The sequence below is a fragment of the Maniola jurtina genome, chromosome 15 (genome assembly GCF_905333055.1).
Source record: "Maniola jurtina chromosome 15, ilManJurt1.1, whole genome shotgun sequence".
NCBI lineage: Eukaryota > Metazoa > Arthropoda > Insecta > Lepidoptera > Nymphalidae > Maniola > Maniola jurtina.
This window is the reverse complement of record NC_060043.1, coordinates 7,743,348-7,759,352: the sequence shown is the minus strand read 5'-3', so window position 1 is coordinate 7,759,352 and position 16,005 is coordinate 7,743,348. Positions and strand designations below refer to the sequence as shown.

At 36.4% G+C, this 16,005-nt stretch overlaps 1 protein-coding gene across 6 annotated transcripts in view; it reads left to right on the top strand.

Moving 5' to 3' along the window:
- LOC123872587 (fibrosin-1-like protein) overlaps positions 1 to 16,005 on the top strand; it is an 83,387-nt gene that overhangs the window by 21,578 nt on the left and 45,804 nt on the right. For 4 of the 6 annotated variants that reach the window (XM_045916941.1, XM_045916938.1, XM_045916940.1 and 1 more), the window contains exons 3-5: positions 9,471 to 9,590; positions 10,066 to 10,101; positions 12,065 to 12,091. In XM_045916941.1, the coding sequence (XP_045772897.1) occupies positions 9,471 to 9,590; positions 10,066 to 10,101; positions 12,065 to 12,091 (183 nt within the window). The remainder of the gene's footprint in view (positions 1 to 9,470; positions 9,591 to 10,065; positions 10,102 to 12,064; positions 12,092 to 16,005) is intronic. The other 2 variants (XM_045916942.1, XM_045916944.1) reach the window with 2 other exon arrangements.

Sequence of the window (16,005 nt, the reverse complement as noted above, 5' to 3'; positions counted from 1 at the left end):
AATATTGCTTTTAACTTAACTATCCATTAAATTAAACACCGTAATATTATCTTTAACCTATCAACATTTACTGAATCAAATTTGAAAGCTCGGTTTAACTTTTTTTTATGGGTCGGACCAATAAGCTAAGCTTATTCCTAGTTCCATGGGTCAGATGGATAAGGATTTTTAAGGTCTAGAATTTGGTTTTCATTAGAAGCGCAAGTGCAGCTCGCTCAACCGGATGTTTACTTTTACTTACATTGTATTGTTTCCCTTGACGTTATCTATATAATAATTGTATAAGATGCACCTGTCTTTCTAAGGCGATCTGCCCGACAGTCGCAAGAATTCCCGATTTCCTTATGTGTCAAGTGCTTCCGATACATAAGTTCTTTTCCACCACGTAGGTCCGTGTATCTATCTATGGAATTCACAAATTCAATCTGCTGCTCGATTGCGGTAGAATGACAGCTACAATGTCACGATCGCAATCACTTCTGATTGGTTGTTGGTCGCTCACTATTGGCTATAATGCGTTGTTGCAACAAGAATACCATAAATTTAGCCAATCACAACAATTGCGATTGTAATAATGATTGATGCAGATTTTCCGCCATCGAGCGGCTAATTTACGTTTAATGGACTTGTTCAAATAGTTAACCAATTCCTTTGTCGACAAACCGCACTTAATGCGTGTAGGTGTGTAGGTAGGTAGGTTCAATTGTCCGAATCACGAGCGTAACCCACGTAAATAATTGTTTTTCTCTTTCGTTGTATGTAAACGTCTGCGTTTAAATGTATTGGGTGATCTCACTTGTCTAAATGCAGCCAGTCTAAATCGGTATGCCATCGGCATGCTTCTTCCGGCCTTTGCTTTCACAAAATGCATAAAACGTACATAAACAGCGACTTGTCCACACGTTTCGCTTCGTCTCTTGATCGTAACTAGATGCTAAACTAAGGGTGAAATGTATATTGCCATAATTAACAGTTTCTGAATCATTAAACATAATTGAGCGATAGATCTAACTTAAAAAACCGCTCAAGTGCGAATCGGACTCGCGAAATGGGTTCCTTACCATCGTACGAGAAATAAAACTTTTTGTTTTTTGTGATTTAACCACGGTTACGATTTTCGGATTTTTGCCTGTGCTATAAGGCCATGATTCTAGGTCAACGGGAATTACCCTATATGTTTTGATTCCCTTGACGGCTCTTGCAGACAGATAGACAAACAACAAAGTGATCCTATAAGAAATCCTTTTTTCTCTGGAGATACGGAACCCTAAAAACTATTAAAACGTAATAATATTCACTGAGTGTGCTCTATTATACGGCATTTCTTTTCATTGGAATCTTGGGCTAGATTAAAATGAAGATGTTGTTTTTGTGTGAATACTTGATTGCAGCGAGAAAAGCGAGACGGAAGCTTGTGAATCACAATGCGCTTGAATATTGCAGTGGATAAAGGCGGCTAGGATGGGGCAAAATGTGGATGGTCGGGACTTGGGAGCGACGGGCGTGCAGTCGACACGATATTGAAATAAAATGCCAGAGCTCGGCTGGCGCTGGCTGATATTACCTTCCTATCGTCTGCTCTGCCATTATGCTCCGTGCCTATACAAATTGACTTATTATCATTGCTTACAAAGGCTGGGACATTGATGTAGATTGTGATTTTAATACTTGTTGAAATCCATAGAACGCACTAACGCTGCCTCGTTTTAACAGTGTCTTAATCTGAGCAAAGTCAAAGTGTGCTTCTATAGTCAGACACGTCTTGTTTTGAAATTTCTCGAAGGATAGGAATTTAACTAAATTCTGATTTAGGTGTTTATTTTTAAATCCCAGCAAAAACAAGGGTGTTATTTGAATATCCATTTTATTGCAAAATTTACTCACATTTCAAAAAGAGTTTCTCTTATCTCAATAAAGCCAACAATTTTGCTAATACTCGAGCGATTTTCCTCTTGTAAGTATCCTTGTACACATAAGCTCTAAATAGGTTCGCATTTCTCCTTATGCCAAAGGAGTTCTTGGCGGAATGTGAGCAGTTTACCCCCACATTTCGTCGGTTCGCCGCCAGCCAAGATATGTCGCAATCCCATCCAATTTGCCTCCTACCGCTTGCGCTGTTGTTCGAGTAAAGCGGAAAATCTTGCTCTGCCGAGGAAAGAATAAATTATTTCGAAGCCGGGAAAAAGCAGCCAAATTTTAAGTTTAGTATTTTGTTGGGAGCTTAAAATAAATTATTGATACTTTAAAGAGCTACTAACTATGAAATACAATTACCATAATTCTTTCTATGAGTGAAATTACTAACTCTCAACTTTTAAGTTTTTCAAGCAAAGTGGCGAGACAAATTTTCTTCGAAACTAGTCCGTGACAATGTGAAATAGGAATTTGTGGAGTGATCGGAGTGAGACCTTTTTTGCCCTATCATATTATTATTATATGGTCTAAGATTCCGCTATACAATAACCTTCACCCATTTGATAACCAGATTAAGGCCCGCTATTCAACAGAACGGAAATGGGTGGAGATAATAATGTTTAGCAGACTAATCAGATTATTATTGATACATGATAAAAAAATTCACCTTAGATTTGATTTGCGATGCAAAATGCCAAAACTTGCCGTTCTCCCAAAAAAAAAAGAACTAAAAAAAATATGATATACCTAGTATACGTATAGAACGCGACGGGTCGAGATGGCAATCGGGGTATGAGGTGTGGGGACGCCCCGCACATCCGTGCGTCATCCGCGCTATTCCGCACCGGGTTAGCGCAGAGGCTGTGCGGGATAGCGCGGGTGACGTATTGCCATGTCGACCTGTCGCCAACTGTAAGTATACTTTACAGAAAAAATAAGTTCTAGAAGTTTCCGAAATTTCTAACTAGCTCAGTTTTTTCGAAATCAGCAATAAATCTTTACAAACAAACTTTATTTTGCGGTTCCAAATAAAAAGAATTCTTTTTTAATAAACTGATCGTTTTACACTTGAAAATTATACGAAATGCCACACAACCTACTTAAATCACATCGACTCGGCGAACAGATATAGCAAGTAGATACTAGTACGAGTAACCATTCAAGTACATACCACAAGGCGTCGCGGTGTCGACTAATAGCTCTTCGAAGATTCGATTTACTCTCAAATAGAATAGAGCCTCCCAGTGCACACTACGCGATCATTAAGTTACGCCTCCGTGTTTAGTGACTAGATAAAATCTTCAGCAGACTACTGGATACAATACTTTTATTTACTATGGGCCGCTGTAGGGAACTTCTATTAAAGTTCATTACATCTATTGATACAAAAATCTTGTTTATGTTATTAATTGCACGAAGCCTCGGAGAGCCCGTGAAGGCCGTCTATGCTGGTTATTATCACTATTATCTGAGATTAAAAACCTAAGAGTCGAAAGCTCGTTCTCGAGCCAAGTTGTAGGTATGCGGCTGGGTCTGGGAACACGAAACGAACAAGAAAACTCCTACTATAACTTAAGAGATTAATGAAGGGTCACGACCATCAGAAATGAGGCATAACTACAACCCAAAGAGAGAGAGACAAAGATGTTAATTAAGGCTGTTGTAGCTAATTAAAAAGTGTAGTTTAGTCCCAAGCTTTGTTTCTCTGTTTTAGTGCCACGATTTGTGTAGCTATCCATTGATCCATCCAGATAGATATATCCAAATTGTGGCACTTTAATAGAGAATGACTTCCCATTGGAAAACTTGTCAAGCTTTCATCTCTGAATCAAAGTTAAAATTGACCTTAAATGGAAAATGGTGTTGTTAAAAATGTAGTCGGATAACATTTTCAATCTCGATTTATGTTACATTTTTAGAATACTGCAATTTCATCTAGATGCAAAGTATTTTTAGTTTCGAACGCACTCGTAGCTACGCGATATTTTATAGCACAAAACAAATATTTTACCAGAACGAACGATATGGTATCGGACGTATAAAATATGACGGCGAAAAGTAAAAACGAGACTGGATTTATTTTCGCAAATCCGCATAAAACCCGAATCAGATTCAAATAAAACAAACTCCGCTAGAATAAAATTGTGTGATACTATCAATTCGGAAAATGAAATTGCCGATCTGTTATTTGTGGGAAATATAAAAGTTTCAATTATATCTACCTGCTTTTTATTAGGGTTCCGTAATAAAAGAAGGAAGTCTTATAGGTTCATCCAGTCGGTCAGTCTGTCCTGTTCAAAAATATAATGCTGGCTGTAATAGTGGTAGACGTTTTGACGATTCAAAAGTACTTGTAAAAGTTTAATTGAATAAAAATATTATAAATTTGAATTTTGAATTTAAATTTGTTATCTCAATTATTGTTTTAAAGCACTTATTCGAGTTTTATAATTTTTGTTTAAGCATGACTACGCGAACGAAACCCTTATGCGTGTTCTGACACAAACTTATATATTATACTTATATATGGAGATATTGTAAAAATTAAAGCTGAGTATTTTAAAAATCGAGCTTTGGTCCAAAACTGTTTTTAATAATTATCCATTATATAACTTCATCAGATAAAAGTAAAAACATAAGTGCCTAGTTATTGTAGCATATAGGTAAAAGTGTATGTTGTGAAATCAGTTTAAATATAATAAATAAAAAATCAATCTTTACCACCATACCACGCGCGACAAACACATTTAACCTCAAACTATCAATAAGTATAAAGTATAAAATGTACTTGTATATAAAATTGGTTGCGGTGAAGTGAACACGAGTTGATTGCTTTCGACAGAGGCGCATCCTTATTGTGTTGTCGCTGGCGGATCGCCACAGACGGCGACCGAAATGTTTTTATTCCCCGCCTTGCCTGATATTGCAGTTTGCTTACGTCGCCCTCGATTTCCCTTATCTGGAGAGTAAGGAGCGTATCGCGTTACGCTCTGATTGGAAATAAATATTATTTTTATCACAATTTTATAGCTATTGTTGTTTTAAACTGTCTTGTTATAATGTGATGATAGTAAAGTTATTATAAATAAATAAGTAATTTCTCTATTGAGGCAACAGAAGCCCATATTTTGTGAGGAATTATAAAACTTATGAACTATGTTAGAACTTACAATTTAAAAGCTTTTTATCTGGTTGACTTGTTAGAACCAGTCATTCCATCGAAATTAGTAGTATTGACCATTTATAGATAAACTATTTAAAAAATTCTGAAACAGCTGAAGCTGAATTTTTCTTTTTAGAGTTAGAACGCTTCCTTGCCAAGATAGATGGCGTCTTTATCTTATAAATAATAATCAAAAACTAGTTAAGTACCTACAAAGATACTCTTAACATTATTAATAGGAAAATAAACCATCGGACAATATCTACTGACAGTGTACAATTATTTAACATGTGGGTTGGGTCATCAAAGCTAATAAAATCGTAGCTATAAAATAAAAATTTATAATAGAACAACACCTTGTCGCTCTGTTATTTATTACCTGTTCAGCTCACATTGAATAAGTGACTCGATTAATAAAACATCTCATAGCTGGAATAGCTTCATATTTTAGCCGTCGGCAACAGTCAGTCGCGATACGCGATCCAACTACTAAATACAATATTAGTGAGCGTCGCGACCACAATGCAGTGGAAATGTTAATTCAATCACAGTACCATTAGTTCGGCTTTCCGCAGTGTAATATTAATCTCGCTCTGTCGCAAAATTCCATTTAGTAGCGCCGCGAGCGAGCGCCAGCCTGTTCACGCCGCCGCCGACGGCCTGGCCCTGATTGATCCGACGCGATGTGATGCAGGATTAAGCCATGCCTTGAATAACTTTGTTGGGAATTCACGGAAATCCAGTAGTTTTATATGCAGATGCTATAAATGCAAACCAGTGACATAATCTTTTTGAAAGTCCTTTTAAATAACACATTGGCATTGACAGCTTTCGGTGCATTTTTTATTCAGTATGCTCAGCATTTCTACTAGCGTTCAATGTTTGTTTGTCGGTTCACAAGTTCCCTCATAGGTAATTGCTAATCTAGTCATTAGATTTTGATAAAACCTTAACCTTGGCAATTCTAATGACTCGACATTTATTAAAATCGACCAACCCGTTTAGGCTGCAGGCGACACCCAACAAGTTTTTGATACATTACATACAATATATACCACCCTAAAATCATAACCTCGCAATCGGGTGAAAACAAGAAATGTTCTTCCGTGTTAGTATTTTAGAGAGTACTACTAATCACTACCTACTTAGTCTAATTAAAGTGTGGTCTTGCGATTATGCGCACTTTTTATTTCTATCAAGATATATTAGCAAACCAATAACACATTGGATGACATAATATTAAGTAACTTTATATTAACAAGACAGTTCAGCCGGGATTACATGTAATTTAATAATCACATATCACCTACGGCAGCGTCAGCGTAATAAGTACCGGGTATCGCTGACAACTTCCAACAAGAGAGTGACGTGCCGCGACATAAATTATGCAACGCGCCACTTAGCGACACCACACCACACAACACCTCGCCACCTCTGTGGCGCACGTAGGTAAACCATATGCCCTCCCGCCGACAGACTCTCGACGAAGTGTTACTGACTGTATAATAACATCAGCAAGTACATCTTATAGTGCTTACACTATGCTAAATAGGTAACTTCTCTGTTGTATTAATAAATCTATGATCTATCATAAACGACGAAAGAGACTTCAGTCCACAATGACAATAATTTGTGCTAGGATAATATAATTTTCGATTGCGATCAATTAAAGAGTATCAAGCCTTGCAAAAAGGCTCTTTCTCTAGTCAGATTCAAATATCGTGATCTTTCATTTTGAAATCTTACATGAATGTTACATGTTACATAAATTGCTTACATTTCTCACGAACATAACATAATAACCACCTTCATTAATTTGTTCAGCAAACGGAAGGTGTAGAGTAGAAGTTATTCCATGATACATTTTAATATTTTACACACGACGCGACGCTTAGTACAGATATTATCGTTAGACATGCAGGCAATAAAATATAGCCAACACATTTAAATGGCTCTTAAGAAATTATTACCAAAGCGTGACGTAAATAAAAAATACAATGTTAACGTTAGGTCCGTTTAAATGTTATGTAATACCGCATACGGTATATCCTGTTTGCACTTTTGAACTTTAAATGCTCATTCTAGTTGAGAAATATATGTATGATGCACACTTTACATGTTTTATACAACTGGCTTTATCTGCAACGACGAAATCCTATTTTCTGCACGTTTCTGCTTCTATTCATGCATGTGGATGAATATTTTCACTGTAGTGTCGTTCATGCTTTGGATGTTTGCCGAAGCTAGTCTTCTAAAAGATAATTGAGTAATTGTCGTTATCGGATGAGGTGTATGATGTTAGATTATAAATAAACCCCCTTACTTTGCACATTTCTAAGCTCGATCTAATTGATGCGTAAATAAACTTTTTATTCTTTAGGCAGCCAGCCTAAAGAATAAAAAGTTCAGCAGTCTTGGTTCACTAACATTATGTCCTGAGTATTAAGCAATAATGGATGAGGTCTCTTTAACCTTTATTTATGTACTAATTAACCCGGCAATGCTCTAGTGAGGTCAATAGGGCCAATACACATTCACAACAGGAAACTATTCATGAAAAATGTAAATTATGACCTGAGTATTGAGCAGTTTGAGGGAGGTCTCTACTTATCTACTAACTAACCCGGAAACCTTCTGGTGAAGTCAATAGGGCCAAAACACATTCACAATAGAGAGTATTCATGAAAAATGTAATTGAATGATTTATCGCTTTGGTCACGTTTCGCCGCCATATGGAGTTCTCATGAATAAGTAATGTTCGCCGGTCGTTGTTTCAATTAGCGGTCGTGTCGTCGGTCTGGCCCGGCCTCCTGCCACCCGCTTGCGCTACCGAACCAACCGGAATGCCATTTATAAACTGATTCTGTGCCACCCTCACTAAAACTTACTGTCGTGGAACATCGTAAACAAAGTGGCCATTTAATTCACACGAAAGTTTGTTGTTTTACATATTGGCTTTTGATTGTGACTTCAGCTGGTTATTGTTCTGCCAGTAATATATTGAGCAGAGTCATATTATATTTCATTTTGTCCACCGATATTCCTACCTACAGATACAGAATATAGCTGCACAAAATACTCCTGACCTACAAAGTTATTCAATTCTCGTTGGATTAAATCCAAACAGAAACACTGAGTAAGGGTCTATTATAATTGGAGCGCAATGTAATGAGCGAAAGTAATTACGCGGTAAACATCAGGCGGACCGCACAACACGATCCATCCCGGATTAGTAGGCTCTTACTCGAAACACAACACGGATTAAATTAACGTGTGTGACTCCATTTGAATCATTTATCAATGTAAAAGATCCGAAGGCGATCCCTTACAACAGAAATAGGGACGTAATCACTTGCGTGCGTCTTTATTATTGCTTGTTTTAGGGGAGCGTAGTACATTCCATTTTTATATGATCTTAGCGACTATTCAAGAAGACAGAAACAAAGCTCCCTCTTTCACAGTTTGAATGGGCGCCATAGTAATATTTCATTGAATTGAATTCCGTGCAAAAATGCCACGACTTAATATTAAAAGTTCGCAGCACAATGAATTATGAGATACAATTGCTCTCGAAGCCGACATAATTTATAAAAACCGGCCGCCAGTAATTGATTCTGTGTTCAATAAAAAGTAAAAACTTGGATGTTATTTTTTGTATTCCAATCAACATTTGCGATTCAAATGTTTCGTTGGTAATGAAAAAATCAGATAAAAATACCTAGAATCACTGAAATATATTAATAGTGCTTGTTGCCTAAAATTGGTGTGCTAAAAATGTGATACTTAATTTTTTTTTGTTTTAACTTTTAATCGTCATAATAAGTCTGAACTGCTCGTTGTCAATGCACTTAAACAATTTCCTTTGAAACATAAAGAACATGACTGAAAAAGGAGAGCAAAATCAAATTGCGGACTAACTTATCCTAAGTAATAAAAACATGGAAGTTCAGTGAGCGAGGGCGGTCGGAGAGTTATCCATTTACAGAGAGTTAGTCGTTTTATTTTCTTTTATCCGTCCCGTCGAGCGCTCATCGTTGGGCAGATTTGTTTCCCCCCGACTTCGTCTTTCGAACCCTGCCGTGAAATAGACGCGAAATGTGATAAATGGGATGCTCTTTTTATTAAGTCCCGGGCGCGTTACGTTATGGGTAGGCCCATTTCGGCTCACATCCCTGTCTTATCAAATTTTCTTTATTCCGGTTTTCTTTCATCCTACGCTCTGTTTAGAAAGGCTCTGTTTTCCTAATCCCATCATCAATTCCATTTGAGACCAATAAAAATATGCTTTTCAACCGATATTAGGGCGGCTTGTCAAAATATGAAAAATAAATATAACCGCGGCGGTGTTGTGTGTTTTGTGACTGTTAGATTATATAGAAATACTCTTCTGCAGGGTATAACGCTGCTTCAAGACGCTGGTACGTCGGATGATAGTGGACGGGCATCAGAAAGACTCACGGGCAGTTCAGTGGCACCCCGGGATCCCGATTCCTCTCGCGACCGACTTAGCGATGTACGTATAAAGAATAAATAATACTGTTAACCATCTTTCTCACTTTTTATACTAGTTTGTCGTCCTACGAATCAAAAGCTTTTCGTGTCTGTTGTATTATGTACTTCTTTGAAAAACCTTCAGATGGACCAACGTAGGTGTGTAATTTATTCCGTATCGCAATCTGTCAACCCGTGACCCTCAAAATTGTAAATCAAGTTAGGGTGCATGATAAAATTATCCTCCCAATGTTGTGACATTTTTTGTTTTATTTTCCTAACTGTGTTTTTCTGTTGCATTCGCTACGTTTCTTCAGTCAAAAATGTTATTAGGCTAAAATCTAAAAACCTACGCAGCGGTTTTTCGCTAAAATTGATTAGATTTTCTGTTGTTAATTGGATAATGAATGTGAACAGTTTTGTGAAAAAGCGGCTAGTTAAGTTTTCCTTAGATATTCCAATCCACTTACATCTTCGCTTTCTTGTTCTCCCAACAGGCCAGTAGCCGCTGTAGTTCCGGAAAAGGCTATATCGTGAGTATACCTACTGTTTTCCTTGTCTTGTAAAAACTTTCTTCATACATCTGATATCACAGCTCGCGCTTGATCACTTCGCTTGTTAACATATTGTGCACTGCATTCTAGGCATGCTCTGTTTACCCTATTATTTTCCGCTGGTAAAACAAAGTCCATTCCTAACCTAGTTTTAATGTAGTTTGATAATATCATTTCTTATAACGTTCTAAGTTACGAGATCATGGATTTTGCGCTGAATTATAATTATCTTAGGTAGGACGTGAACACGGAAATAAAGACGAAGTACACGACGAAAAAATTTGAAACTATTAAGGCATTGGTATTCGCAATAAAACAAATCGTGAATCGCTATAAGAACGCTTAAAAGAGTTGTTCAAAGGTGAAAGTAATAATTTTCGATTACTGTGTGCAAATTTACTCCGATCACGAAACACCTAGTCCCTGTTCGATATTCGGCGCGTATAGCACCTAAATCACGAGATTTGTCGAGGCGGTGCCGTTTCGTAGGTACTATATAACTTTACCTGCGCCCTGAATACTTCATGGCCCCTGTATTTATTTGAAATTGTAATATCTCAGTCTGATCCTCCTTGTTTTTCTCAGCGCTTTGTACATATTGTACCATGTCGGCCTCAGCTATAATAAGAATCTTATTTCGTTAAGTCGTGGTATATTAAAATTTTATTTGGATATTGTGATAACTATGTTTTATTAAGTAAAGCATCAACTCTAGGTAGCTCTGGTTTGCTAGGTCTTAATTACCGCACACTAATTTCAACAAGTATTCACTTAGTTAAAACTCTATACATATATAAAGAGAGATTGCCTTTTTGTGAACTTATAAACGCGAGTATTCTTAATAAATCCAAATAAACGAATTAAGATGTACTCAGACTTCAAATGAAAAAAACAATCGCAATACAACGCGACGTGACGCCAATATAAAATGTATTACTTATATTGCAACAAATAAACGAAACAGACAAAACAAATTAATCGTGGTATGTGTCCGTTATTTATAATATAAAATAAACGAGGCTTATGGCTCTATATATGTTTTATAATTTATTATAATATCCTAAACAAACAAAATCACCCAGCAATAATGACAATGCAATCAAATAACTTTAAAACGTAATTCCGGGACATAAAATATTCAAATTAATCATTATTATTATACTAATAAAATCACTCTACATAAATTCTGAATTGATTTGTAATTTGTAATATCATTAGTCAAAATATTATTAATTCTCACGCCAACGATAATAATTTGGATAGTTAATTCTATGATAATGTATTACTATTATAGGTGTACCGGAATATGCAAATGGGTAGACATTGATTATCACACAGAGGTAGGCGTCACTTAATCCCGCCTCGGATGACGAGTAATTAGTGTTGATCTATGAGTCACGAACATATTACAAATTGTTAGTTAAATTAGTAATGTACACGCATGTTTTGCTTTAATGAAACAAGATATGAACATGATGATTTTTGATATTTTGCTGATTACTAATTACTTAATACACCTTGTATTCATTGATTAGGAATGATTGACAGATTCTCAACAGAGACTTTTATTGTAAAGTAAAAATTGGTGGTATATAATGCGTACATTTTGAGATTTCTCTCGCCATTTTAGCTCTATGTGTCAACTGTCATGTCAAAAATACGGTTCACCTTTAAATTTAGGCCTAAAATCGTACTTTTGACAAGACAGTTGATACAAAGAGCTAATATGGCGAGTGAGATCTCAAAATGTATGTGCATTATATTACTCTGCCCAAATGCTAATCAAATAATCAAGGAAAGATTCTGCTAACTTGGATTTGGATTTATTTGGACGGGGCAATAGTCCAGAAAATCGTCATGTGTATATTACTAACTTCGTAATGCATGTTAATTCTTGGTATGATTTCCACTTAGTAATTCTTGGTTTTTTTTCTTTTTACAGTGTGATAGTGAAGGCGACGACGATAAGGCAAGTGCTACAATATTTCATTCCTCTATCATTAAGAACGCTCTTCAACAATGTACAGATACGCGAAAATTAATTAAAGCTTTCTAAACTCGTCTACGAAACTGGAAAAGTTGAAACAGCGTCGGAAATAAATGTCCGTGTAATGTAAGTGGCGAAGTTGCTCGTTCCCGGTTTATTACACCAACGACACAGTGATTAATCTCACGGGAGGAGACGCCTGGAGCACCTGTTTACAAATTGTTTTAGTCTCCATCCAATCTTCTAATTGAATTTTGTCAAGAACCCAACATTCGTCAATTAATTCCAATTAATTTCTGAATGTCAAAACTCAAAGCGTTCCGGTGAAAAATTTAGTTGTTTTGACATTTATAGTAGAATTTGTACAGTATATAAGCTGTTCTTACTCTTTGACAGATTGCAAAACGAAGTGTATAAGAACAGCGCTCTACGCTTTGGATTGTCAACAAAACAAAGGCTTACCTACTTGCAATGCCTTGTTGTATATTTGCAAATATGGCGCAGTTGCAAAGTCCCTTTAAGTAATTAAACACACTACGCATTTTGCATCGACTCCGTGCCGTTTTTTGAAGTTACGTCTGTGATTTAAATTAATTTTTAATCGGTTTTCTTAAAATTGAAATCATTACATACCTATTTATGAATGATTTACTAGTTATTGGTAGCAATAGACTCTTTGCAAGTGCTCGGCTGCTCTTTGTACGCGCGCTGTACAGTGTTAAAGCTTTAACTAACTCGTCAACAGGTTGTGAAATGCGAGTTAAAAGCGGTTGAGTAGTAGGGAGCGCTTTGCCGTGTCGACGCAGCAAAGGGTGCTGATTACGCGCCGTCGCTCTGTTCCGTAATTACAAGATTGGTGCAGTTGCGAAGTGCCAGTAATTAAGTACGTTATATTACTCGCCTTTTGCGTCCGCTCTAATGTATGACTGAAAATCCTCGTCTCTATTTCATTCATTGCCGTGAAATATGTTTCCGCGAATGTTGCTACAAAATTACTCGTAGCCAGTTGCAGTAAATTCAAACCGTGTTTAATGGTTTTCAGAAAAAACAAAACGGAGAAGCATTGCATGTTTGCAGGAATTTATTAATGTCCAAATGCTTTTTGAAAACGAAATTCATTAGGGTGTACGTTTAAATAGGCCGTAGTTTTATTTGCCTCTTTTCCTAGTAACTACTAAAAGCTAAATTTGTTCAGGAACTTGTTAAGTTAAATAAATTATGTACCTATTTAGTCCCTTATTTCTTTCTGCATAAAAAAATGTACAATAAACAAGTACAAAATATAGGTAGCTATTAAAAACAAAACATTCAGGTCTTGTTTTGAAACGTGGAGGTGCGCTTAATCGCGAACCCTTTGTAATTGCGACTGAACCTCGGTCCCCTTTCAATCCAATTATGTATGTATGCCTGCTTCATTGCAACCACGCTCCTAAATCTTATGACGCGGAGAATAAGCTTGTCAAAAAATAATTGTTTCGTAAGTTAATTACGGAAATATACCATGGTAATCAATGCTACTAAATCTATCGTAAATAAAACTTGTAAACTAAGTTCACTATAATTCAAAAACCACGCGATTTTTTCGCGAATTACTTAATGCTGTTTAGTTTTATTAATTTTTTATGATAATTCTGTTATCATTGAAGACTGCATCATAAGATCGGTATCGTGTTATTGATAAAAATATTACAATAATATATTGCAATTACTTATTGTAGTGTACTCTACCTACTTTTACAGTTTTACTTTATTATTGCATGAAAACTTGATTTTGAAATCAATGTGAAGCAATTTTATTAATCGAACATTATTTTAAATCATAATGTAACTAGGCAGTAATTACTCAACAATCTTGATTGATCTAATCCCGAAGGCAGGAAGGAATAAATTGCTTGCAAACGACGATTCCACCACAAGCGACAATATTTCTCTTCTTTTGTTTGTCTTTCTGTTATTAGACTAACTTCAGTTTTTTTTTTAATCCTGTGGGCACTCTGTGATTTAAAAAATAAAATTAAAAAATTGTGGTTAAAATTTTAGGGGTCTATCCATACTAATCCATACTAATATTATAAATGCGAAAGTGTGTCTGTCTGTCTGTCTGTCTGCTACGCTTTCACGGCTCAACCGCTGAACCGATTTTAATGAAATTTTGTATAGACTTAGGATACATTCCGGGGAAGGACATAGGCTACTTTTTATCCTGGAAAAACAAATAGTTCCCGCGGGATTCCTAAATACTCATCCGCTTGATCGATTTGTATGTTTGTTACCGAGGTAGCTTGCGTCCCTGTAATTGACGTAGGCAACTTTTTATCCCGGAAAATCAAACACTTCCCACGGGATCTTTAAAAATCTAAATCCACGCGGACGAAGTCGCGGGCATCCTCTAGTATTTAATAAAATTGTTATTAATTAAAATTGTTATTATTGTATTTGCAATAAAATTCTTTCATACAAATGGTTTGAATGTCAAAAACATTGTAAATGCTAATGGATTAAGAGCCGGCGAGTGCCGGAGCTTCGTTATATTATAAAAGCAGAAAGATTCTCTGCGTTTTGTCCTCAAAATAGAGAAGAACGATCAGTGACTATGAAGTTTGGATCATGGTGGCTTTGGGAGATAACAGGTAAAAAAGGTGTCAAATTATAAAGTCTTTTTTAATATTTTCTCTGGAACTCCCTGCCAAAGGGCCCTAAAGGTTAAAAGTTTAAGGGTGTCTGGCACCTTTGTTACCTGTTATCTCCCAAAAGCCGTAATCCAAACATCATTGTTGCTGATTGTTCCTTCCTCGGTTGGGGGCAATACGCTGAGAACCTTTTCTAAAATTCTTTTAAAAAATTTCAGCTTTTATAAAATAACGAAGGTCTGGTACTCGCTGGCTCTCTCTCTATGGAGTGCAATTATCCAAGTAGCCATCCAAATCTCAAAGGCATTTATTACGCCGATAGCATCTCAAGCGACAATTCTATTCCAACTTAAACGCGTCCCTCTTAATCTAATTATGTCTAACCGTTCCGCTGCCCTTTAACAAGCCGCCCTGCAAAATCACTTCCCTTGTGTCGATCGTGCTCGATAAATAAATGTTTTATCTGGATAAATGATTACTGTCTGGTGCTATGACTCAGGGATTGTACCATCAAAGGTTTCATCTTATCAAAGGTTGTCAGGTGTATGACGATTTCTGCTTAATCGCGTAGGCACGCGTTTAAATACAGTAATAAGACCTGACCGGGTCACTGCCGAAAATGCACAAATTCCTGAAAAGCCGACAACGCATTAGCAGTTTCTCTGCTGTTCATGGGCGGCGGTAATCACCTAACATCAGATGACCCGCCTGCTCGTTACCTTTTAATACAATAATATGCTTAACAGTTTTACTACCGAAAAACAACAAAGTCCTGAAAAGCCGGCAACACTTTAGCGGTTCCTCTGGTGTTCATAGGCGGCGGTAAACACTTATAACATCACACCTCATATTTATTGCTACAGAATTTCTCACTATAAAAACACATCCTTGTATTCTAAGCAGTTAGAATAGAATTTTAGTTTCTTAACAAATTGATCGGTAATTCAATTTGATAGTTTAATTCATTATAGTACATACTTAAGTGGGCCATTTAAATTCCAAACACTTTAGTGATAACATCGTTCTTATGCATTCTTATGTCTCATTATAACTACTCTGATGTCCATAAATTCACTCACTCCACAGTCCGCACATATTTGCACATCGGTTGATCTTAAAATAAAGGTTAGTATATCTTTTTATATAGCATTTTCAAATAACCGTTTTTTTGCAATGAAGTACCTACCTAACTAGAAACATGAGTCAAATTATTACGTGAACCATTCAAATCCCAGTGCTTAGATTGATAGCATTGTTCGTACGTGG